The 10,502-nt window shown below is 49.0% G+C and overlaps 1 protein-coding gene across 2 annotated transcripts in view; it reads right to left on the bottom strand.

Annotated features, from left to right (window-relative positions):
- Positions 298–10,502, bottom strand: part of PCDH19 (protocadherin 19) — a 52,467-nt gene continuing 42,262 nt past the window's right edge. For both annotated transcript variants that reach the window (XM_021406251.1, XM_021406252.1), the window contains exon 5: positions 298–4,832. In XM_021406251.1, the coding sequence (XP_021261926.1) occupies positions 4,270–4,832 (563 nt within the window). In that variant the 3' untranslated portion in view covers positions 298–4,269. The remainder of the gene's footprint in view (positions 4,833–10,502) is intronic.

The raw sequence follows: 10,502 nt of genomic DNA, 5'->3' as shown, positions 1-10,502 counted from the left end.
GCCCATGGACACCAAAGCCAAACAGAACTGGGAGAGGTGCGTGGGGAAGGGGCTGTGAGTGCCACTGAGACCATATGGGTGTCTGGGCTCCTTCTGGCTTCTGCAAACCCAGCACCTTCGGCCCATCAAAGCAAACCCACTTAGGCATGTTTAACCAAACACTTACTTTCCATTTTATTCAATAATTGCTTTAATACTAAAATGCATTAGATGCTCAAAGCAGAGAAAAGAAAGTCACATTTAGGTGGAAAACAAAGTTCTCATCAGATGAAAAAAACCCATGTGGCAGGTACACCATTTTGAAACAGAATCGTAATAATTTAATAAAGCTGCTTTATCATCTTCATAAAATAGACAGAACGGTGAATTTTTTTTTTTTTTCCATTTTGTTCTTTACAATGATTCAATCACTGTGAAAATGTACATAACATACATATCAGCATATACAACAATTTATTCTTCGTATAATCAGCAACGGAGACACCACGACGAGACGTACCGCACCGAGTCCCACCGCCGCGCGGTGCCGTGCTGCTCCTCCTGCTGCGGGGACGCGCCGCCTGCAGCTCACACCTGTCACGTTGGAGTAGTGCAAGGAGGCGATGGTTGCTGAAAAGCAGTTTGCATTAGGTCAGCTCTTTGTGTTTAAAGATTGTATCCCAGCGTAGATCAGCTGAACATCAGCTGATGCCGATAGAAGATCCATCCCAGCGGTGCTTGCAGTGGCGGCGGCCGGGCTTCTCCTCAAGGTAACCACAGCTCCCGGGTCGGGTAAAGGATCACCTATAGCTGCGAAAGCAGCAGTAGCAACAGGATCATCCATTCTCCCCAACGACAGACAAATGTGTTTCCGTTCATAATTAGGTTTTTTTTTCCCCAGGAATCATTTCATCATATTCATCAGACAGTGTGTTCTTTATAAAAGGAACTTGTTTCCCATTCGAGAAAAAGAAAAACAAAACCAACAAACCAAAAACCAAAAAAAAAAGGAATTCACTTCTGCATGAGGTGTGATCCACAGGCCACCTCCAGCTTCACAACAAACAGGGAACGACACGCCAAGCACTCGGGGATGGTTTTCTCAGCCACCAAAGCCCCCCAGCCCCCGCTGCCCATCCGCACGGCCACGTGCCCTCGCGGTGAAGGGACACTGGGGCCAGCAGAGGGTGGCACACGGGGACGTCACACGGGCTGCTCCAGACCGGGTCCTCGTCATGCTCGGTAGAGAATCAGACACGGCTGCTGCTGCCCTGTTTCTGCAGGGGAGCAGAGCAAGGCCGCCTGAAGGAAACCAACAGATCCAAGCGTGCTTTCCTAAACCAAATCTGAGGACAGGTTTAAGTTATTAAAGAAGCATTAATTGGGTCTGGAACCCCCCCACAATCACCCGCCCTGCAGCCTTTATGTTTTTGCATGGCCAGTTTTGATGCAACTATTAAAAAACTAAGATACGCAGTGATTTGCCCAGGAGCCCTGAACTCATCTCAAGCGACAGGGAGGGACAGTGACAGAAGCACCCAACATCCAGCGGAGGGAAGGGAGGTGGAGCAGGGGCCCTCATCCCACACAGCAAGGACCTGGCAGGGAAGGGCCCCTCGCTCAGCATCCCCAGCTGTGGCATGGGTCAGCCCAGGCAAAACTGTTGTTTAAACGATTTTCTTGGAGGCATAAGGGCTTACTGACCTCTTGAATGCCCCCTTTTAATACAGAATTATTTCGCATCCCTTCTCGGCTGTGCTTTTATTCAGAGTGGCAAGGAATGTTTCCTCTGGGTAAATTAGAGAAATGTTTCTGGGTTGGTTTTTTTTTTTTTTTCTTTCTTCCTTTTCAGTTAGCATCTATTTTTCATCCAAAATCGCCGGGCTGGTGGTGGCAGCTCCGCAGGCAGAGGGCAAGGCTCAGCACAAATTAACAGCCAGCACTTTTCGGGTGCTGGAGGCGGGCGAGGGGGGTGATGGGTGCCCGGGGTGAAGGGAGCTATGCTCCTGTCCCTGTGCCTGTGATGGGGCCGGGAGCACCGGTCCCATCCTGCTCCAGATGGAGGTTGCAGGGTCTGTCTGTGACGGGGGGACGATGACCGAAGGCGTGGGATGGTTTCTGCAGGGGGGACAGACGCGTGTCGAGCAGGCGCTTTTGCTCGGCAAAATAATACATGGATTTTCCCCAAAGAAAGCTCAGCAGAGCTGACAAAAACAGGTAATGTCAGAATAAACCCAGCCTAACATTTACAGAAAATCCAGTTGCTTTAACAGCCCCAAGCCAGCCCATTTCTTCTGTTGCTTGTTTTGTAATGATACACACATTTGGAAAGAAACAAAAACAAACAAACAAATGACAGCAGTACAGTACGCAGGCAGGAAACAACGCAGGAACAGAAATAACATATCCCTCAACAAAAGGCTCAAACTCCAGAAGAGAGAGGAAAATCCCTGGTTCTCTTTTAGGAGGGGTACACGACATTACATTAATGCACAGGATTTGATCTGAATGAGGTAGTAATAACACCAGAGGGAAGCATCACAAATTTTGTTAGAGGACCTTGGTTGGTTGGTTGGTTCCTTCCAAATTCCTGGCCCTAGCAAGTGGCATGGGGAATACACTGACTGCCGACCTGTCTCAGAATGGCTACAACTTCAGGCAGTATCAATTCACCCTGAAGAAACAAATTACTTGCGCTTATTTTATGTTGAGGACAATAATGACTGGAGCTTGTTCTCTTGTTGACGTTTTTAATTTAAATAAATCCAAGTAACAAATATTTTATCATGAAATGTATACCTAGAAAGACTATTTCTCTAGAAACCGCTAATTTCAACTTGCTGGTACAGCAAACATTGGCAAGAGCTATATATTTTCCCTCCCAAAATCAATTTTAAATTCTATGAAACATTATTTAGGGTAGGAAAATCTGTCAAGTGAAGGGTTAATAAGAATGCTACACTAACTGAAATCCTCCTACCATACTCATACCTCACTGAGGAATTATCACTGCAAGAGAGCAGAGAGCTGTGAAACTCTTTCTGTCTCTCCCCTCTACAAAATGGCTATTAAAGTAGCTCAATTTTTAAATCAATTTTATATGAGTAAATTTGTACCCACACAAAAAAGTCCTTAATTATGAGAAAAAATAATGAATTGCTTTAATTTTTTCTCCATTAAGAAGGCACATTAATTGAATTAGTAGTGTTGTTACGTATCACCTGTCTGCCCCTAAATTAACATCGCTGTTGCTCACTCCATGCTTATTCATGATGCAGGGATAAAAAGAAATCGGAACAGTCTAAAATCCATGCCATGATGACATACATACACACACACACTTAGCATAATCATGGCTGGGAAACGCTGACTGGGAAGTGTGTGTCTAATTGAGAAGGTAATTTAGATCTCCTAAATAATTCCATCACTTTGACTTTGAAATGACTTGAGACAGGGCATGTCTAAATCCAGGAACTAAAAAAAAAGAAACTTCTGGAAAAAAACCTTTCCATGCATTGCCTTGAAGTTACACTAAGGAAATGGATAAAGGGGGAAACTTCGGCACAGTGCATATGATGGTTGCAATTCAGGCAGAATTTTCCCTAAGACGCCTTCTTACAATGCCCTGCCCTGAGAGCAGGTGGAGGCTGCAGAGGGCGGTGGGGACTGGAAAAAGCACTTGTCCCGCAGAGTCTGGAACTGCGGGTTCCCCAAGGGTTCAGTAAGATGGTGGTGATTGTTTGTTTTAAACTTGAAAGCCTTTTGCCATCACTAGACGTACAGTAATTTGCAATATCAAATACAATAATAGTACAGATAAGCATGTGACAGCAAAAGGATTCATAAATGCAGGGGTGTCCACAGCAAAATAGCAACATCTTCAGACAGAAACAGCCTTGTGTGGGGCGAATATTAAAACTCACTCAGCCATCATTTGAAAGTCGTGCACAAGAAATGGCCATTGCTTTGCCTACAAAAAGGTGTCTGTATAGGGAATTTGGAATTCGATTCTTGAGCATTACAGAGATTTACATTGGTTTTGAGGTACAAAAATATATAAATCCAAGAGACACGACGCCTAGCTCTGCTGCTGCCTCTCGGTGAAAGGAAAACGCGCTATTTGCCCACGGAACACCCCTGCCGCCTGCTGAAACAAGTGGGATTGTCACATTAACAACAGCTTCATTTATAAACAATACATTTAGGGAAAGCTTTTAAATACAGCGATCTGTGAACCATTGGTAAGCGATAAAAATGACCCGCCGGGCCCCTTGGGCGGCCGGGCGCTGCTCAGAGGACGATGTCCCTCAGTCTCCTGCCCGCTGGCGAGTCCTTCTCCCTGCGGTCCTGCAGCAGCGGGTTGCCCTCCTGCAGGCCGCCCTCGCTGTCCGCCCCCCTGGGCTCGGCCTCCGCAGGCCGCACGGGGCCATTGTTCGCCAGGGGCCGGCCAGCGGGGCAGGGCAGGCCGCCATAGGCCGCGGGGCCCTTCAGGTGCAGGGGCGAGGTGACGGGGCTGGCGGCCTCGCAGCCGTTGCCCGCCTCGCGCACGGTGCCGCTCACCTTGGGGCTGCCGGCAGCCGGCTCCACCGTTCTTTTGCCTTTGGGGTTGGCAGGCCGCTCCTCGGCCGGCGGCTCGCCGCCCTCCTTGCCGAAAGTGGCGAAGGTCCTTTTGGCGCTACAGTCTGCGTAAGGCTCCGCGTCCACCGCCGTCGCTTCTATGGAGAGGGCGATGACGTTCCTGCCGTGCTCAGGGGACTTGGCGCGGCTGGGGACGGCGGTGCGGGGCATCCAGCACCGGTCCGAGTGGCCCAGGATGCGGCACTCTTCCCTGCAATGAAATCCTTCGCTCTGATCTGCATGGAGAAAATACAAGGCCGTGTGAAGTGGGTGAGCGCCGCCCAAGCCCTCCTGCCCCAACGCTGCAGCAAACAACCGTCAGCTTTACAGCAGTGCAGGGAAGGGAGATTTTTACTACCATTTCTCCACTGTTCTAAAGACCAGAGTTCAATTTCCAACAGGTTGTGTGTCATCTTTAGTGGCTGACAACTCTGCTCGTGGCAGGGGGGTTGGAACAAGAAGATCTCTAAGGTCCCCTCCAACCTAAGCTGTTCTATGATCTGCTGCCACTGCCAGAGCTGAGACCTGGGGGAAGCGAGTTACAGCAGCAGATAAATGAGGACGGGGTTGTGCCACGTGTCGGGCTGCATGTCGTCAGCAGGTCCTGCTTTCAGCAGCCGACGCTAAAACCCACCATGCTCTGAGCAAAGTCTGTCCTGACATTTAAGGTTGGCTTGGAGGGGGAAGCGAGCAGAGGGAACAGGGTGCTTTCTTTCTCATGTGCATTTGTGTGTTTCAACTTTTTGCTTAACTCCGCTGGCCTCCCACACAACACAGCCTTTATAAATCTCCAAGACTGCCCACTCCACTGAAGATTAAATATGTCATTCCGGCACTGGGTCTTTATTCATATGAGAGTAATAAAGATCTGTTCTCTCAACTTAGGGCTGTCCCAACCCTACTTTACAAGGCTGAAATATGGAACAGTATTTCACACTTTCCAAGGACCTCTCCTGCTCTGCTGGCCACATGCGGCTCTCAGCAGCAGGAGGTACCCCACACTACCATGGCACTGTCCCCAAAGCGCTGTCCCATCCCCGCTGCTCTGGGAGGTGCTGTCCACACTATGGACGGACAAATCGAGACCTAGAGAAGCAGACGGGCTCAACCAAGTGCAACACTGGAAATCAAATCCAGAAGTCTCGACTTCCTGAGCCTTTGCTGAGCACCAGACCGTGGCTGCCACCAAACATCGTGGACTCCTGGCTGCTTTTCAATCTCAGCTTAAGACTTCAGCTTCCCTTTCATTCAGTAAGAACTTGTAATTGCAGATAGCCCTCATTTCACAGGCAAAGATGCAGCTCCTTCCTGTTGTAATCTATATACCCATAAAGCAGCAAAGCGGCGTTGAAGAATTAATGCTATTAACAACACAAGAACGCACCCAGTCGGTGTTGGTGTGATAGATCGAGCCCTGTGAAGGTGCAGACTCAGCCTTGGTCTGCTTCCTGTCTGTCTGAAACAGTTCATTTTGATGCTTTGTACATCTGTGTGCATAACCTCAGCTCCTCAGACACATTGGTATTTCCACCACATTCTAGCACTAGGGCGGCTGATAAAAATTCTCAGCACATAACACAATGCACCAAAATATGAGCAGCTTAACACTTACAGAGAATAAACGAGTAAAAGGCAGACTTCAAAAAAAAAGGGATTTTTTTCTTTAAAGGAGAAGAAGCCAATTAATTGGAAAGCTGTGGGTAAAACATTAGCTCTTTCTCGCCATCAGAGCAGCTACCCGGTGGTGTGAGGCGCGGCGCAGGGTGGCTGTGTAGGAGGTCTGGGTTTCGGCAGCCTCCTTTACAGCAGCTTTAGAGAAAGGTGCTCTGAGCCTTACATGCAGAACAACCTGCACTAAGATCTGAAAGCCGATGCTCTTACAGTTTGATTCTGTTACTTTCAAGTACTTGAGCAAAATAAAAAAAGGAGAAAAATTGCCCAGAAAGTGTTGCTGTCTGCCTATTTATCCACAGCTTAACTTCAAAAGGGTGCTAGAGGCACACAAAGTTGTGTAGTCTGGCTGTGAAAGCAGCGTACTTGGTAGTGGCTGGAGGGGGTACAGAAATGTCTTGGGTTCTCATCCCAGAGAGATGCGATTTACTGTGCTGTGTGACCTTGGGCGCAGTGCACACACTGTGTCAGCCCCTCTGCTACTATAGAGCACCGGACTGGGGCACACTGGAGCTGCCTGCTCTAGCAAAGGACCACAGTGGGTGAGCCCATGCTCCTCACCTCCCCAGCCGAGGGTCACAGCTCAGCTCCACGTCCACGTGGCCAACATGGCGAAGGCCAAGCTCACCCCAGGTGGGTTTGGTTTGCCCTGAGCTACTTATTCCAAGCTGGTATATTGTAAAGTTAAAAACAAAGCAAGGGCTTCACCAGTTAGTCCCTGGAGGGGGCACGGTGGGGATGGGTTGATAGTTGGACTAGATGATCTTAGTGGTCTTTTCCAACCTTAACAATTCTGTGACTACTGCAGCTCAAGTAGATATTCCTCAAATGCAACAAAAGGACCTGAGCTTTAGGAGTGGTTTTAGTAAAGCCTGCTTGCGCAGTGCCTATCTGCTTGGGAGATGAACAGCCCTGGACACCAGCATGCCTGTCTGCAAGCAGCAGTTAGAGTAAAGGCAGGAGAAGGGATGAAAAGCATTGCGTTGGATTATGCCATTTCAACTTTCAATGTTATAGCGAGAATGCAAACAGCTATGAAAGATGCCAGGCTGGCAGGCGGGGGGCACAAGTCAGCACTCATCCACAGACCTGATGACAACAAGTAGCTCCACATTCGGCCTCCCTGCTCCTGTCCCCACTGTGTCTCAGAATTCTTCTGTTGAGACCACATCTTGGAGCCAGAAGTTGTCCTGCTCCCAGGGACAGCACAGGTGTGGGCCCTCAGCCCCCAGCTAGCAGCAGACCCCAGGCACCAGTGCAGGGCACTGAGCAGCAGCTCCATCTCTTTGGCAGAAAGAGGATCTTCACCCAACCACCCTATTTCCTCATTAACCACGTAGATCATATAAAATACTGTTTAAACACCACAAGCATGCCCTGTTGATACACATAACCACCACACCTCTCTTTTGCTATCACAGCTCGGAGGTGGCTGAGCTGCAGCATCCATCTCCAGCCAAGCACCAGAGAACAAGAGCTGCTGCCCCAGGCATGGCAGGCACAAAGCCTCCGGGCACAGCTCCTCACTGCCCTTTGCAGCCAGGTCTGACTCACCCAGCCATAACAGCACCCAGGACAGCCATTCACATTCACGGGTTCTTTATTGCAGTATTCTGTCTTTTTCTTCTTTTAACAATCGGAAATAGGATGACAGGAAATTCTTTTACAGCTCGAGACCTGCCCTAGTCAATAGGACTGTTATTGTCTGCACTAAAAAATGTTCTTAATGCAAGAAGCAAAGCCCAGGTACTAACCCCCACATTATGTATCACATGACAAAGAGCAGACAGCCAGACCTGGCAGCTTCCCATATCCACGAGACACACAGGGGTGGCACAGTGCTGGGTAGCATTACCCCCAGGGCCCAGCAGGAGCAAACAACGGGCAGCTTAGGGCGCAGGCACTGTTTGCCTGAGGTTGTCCTGAGCAGGGCTGGGCTTTCTAAGCAGCTGAGCATACCACGGGCACACCAGGAGGAGAGCCAGATACCTGCATCGAGTGCAGGCTGTTGGGAGAGTTGCTGATCATGCCCAATCGCCATCAGTGTGTCTGGCTTGTGGGAGCCGCAGGTCCCCCAGCAGCAGGGCAGGGCAGTGCCCGCCTCTCAGCACCTCCTGCCTTCACCCAGCACAAACCCACAAACTCAGGTCACAGTAGCTTGGGGCACGGTGCTTTTAAACTGATTCCCCAGGTACAAAACATCCCAGCAGACACCTCGCCAGAAGGTGAGGCCTTGGCAGAAGAAAATGTGTCATTGCTAAACATAAGCTCTCACACAGCAAATATGAAATAAAATAAAACCAGCAGCCACCTCTGGAATTAATACACTCCTTGACAAGTACAGCAAAACCCATGTTGAGCTCCAGATTTCAAACCTCCTCAGCCTGCACCTCGGGGGAGCAACATAGATGGAACGATGCGTTGCAGTCAGCCCAGTGCTGCAGGTGGGTCAGAGCTGGGCGAGGGCTGCAGGGGGAGCAGTGGCAGTGCTGACCTCCACGGCTAAGCTCTGTACAGCCCAGGGGATGTGGGGACAGAGGGACAGTGCATGGAGCGCCACAGCCTCCAGCTCCTCCCAGCATGGGGCCCTCTGCAGTTCAAAGGAAGGGTTAATGGACATCTTGCACCTGCAAGTGCTTTCAGTCCCCTATTCAAAGTCTCCAGTACCTGAACTCGGTTCTGCAGCAGCGCAACATGAAACCGGTTTGAAAGGAGCCCATTCAACTCTCAGAGCAATTGAATTATCTGCAGAGGAATCTCAGCACCGGCCAAAGAGACAAAGTTAAATCACACCGAGGTGCAAGTGCCTGGGAATGTAATATTCCTGATAAATGGCCAGATGACATGTGCTGTTATACAATCTAAGGTGCAATTTGGGCGATGACAATAGTCCCTGGAGTTTCCATTTTCAAACAGACACTCAGTTCAATCCAATCCATGTCAGAGCAGGTTTGCAGGGGTGAGTAAGTGGAGCTCATTTGTACTATTACATGGAGAGCAAGGAAAAGCAGTGGAGGAGTTGCTTGAAAATGAAAAATAAGAAAGAACACATGGCAGAAGCAGGACCCGCCTGCGCTGCACTGGGCTCAGGGTGGGGAGGATGACGGGGAGCCTGGCATGTACTGCACGGCCTCAAACCCAAAACGCAAGCCCAAAATTGGGTGCAAGGAGATGGGAGTGGTGTCCCCGGGCTGCCCTGGCCGTGACCAGCAGCACCCTGCCATGGATGCACAGCTTTATCTCCGCGTCGCGGTGCGTCTCCGGCAGCCGTACGGTTGTACTGTAATCACGGTGACACTGCTCCTGGGTACAGCAAACAGCACGATCATTAAAAAATTCATTTCAAAATCTTCCTGGAAGCTAATAAATTTTACAGCAGTTTCAATCTTTTCTCATTGCAACAAAGAAAAGCTTAGTTCCAGACAAATTAAAAGTAAATTGATTGCCTTAGGGGAATCTATTCAAATATCACTTTTCCATGTTAGAAATCTCTTCCTGAAACAAGAAGAGAGGAGCCAGGGAGAGTGAGCATGGGAACTCTATGGAAAAGCAAATCATTAAATCTCAGTTCACAAAACTAGGGGAGAAAAAAAAAACAACAACTTAAAATAAAATGCAAATGTCTCACTGGGGTGCAGGCCTAACATTTGTGACGGAATTTATGAATAATAAATATGAATAAATAGTAAACATGAAGGGATCAAACATTGCTGCTGATGTTTACTCATGGTTAGCCATCTTTCACGGACAATGCGCAACTGCATTATTTAACACCCATCACCCAGTTACTTTGGGGTTTCTTTTCAACTCCAGCACCTTCTTTTCTCTGCCAGGCACAGGGTGAGCCTTGCCCTCAGCTCGCTGCCTCTCTCAGGGAGCTGCACGCTGCAGGAAAACCCGAATTTTGCAGCCACCTTGCCCTGCATGGCCACGCGAGGACGGTTGGTGTGGCCCCGGCCCTGCCACTAATAAGCTCAAGCAAAATGCATGCAGTCTCCAGCCAGGGTTCATCATTCGTTTGTAAATTAAGACTCTGCACCTCTTCCTTATCTCTCACAGTAGCATAATAACATGAAACAAGAGGTGGGGAATAGTGTATTATATTTTTGACCTATGGGCTTTTATGAAGCCTTCTTCGCCCTGCTTAATCAGAAGCCTCCAGTCTATGCACAAATGTAATCCTGTCACGGCTTCTCTTGTACAACGCTCAGAGGCTACTAATAAATAGGGACAGT

Source organism: Numida meleagris, chromosome 8 (assembly GCF_002078875.1).
Source record: "Numida meleagris isolate 19003 breed g44 Domestic line chromosome 8, NumMel1.0, whole genome shotgun sequence".
In the NCBI taxonomy this organism is placed as follows: domain Eukaryota; kingdom Metazoa; phylum Chordata; class Aves; order Galliformes; family Numididae; genus Numida; species Numida meleagris.
Note: the sequence above shows the minus strand (reverse complement) of the source record. Positions and strands in the feature narration are given on the sequence as shown.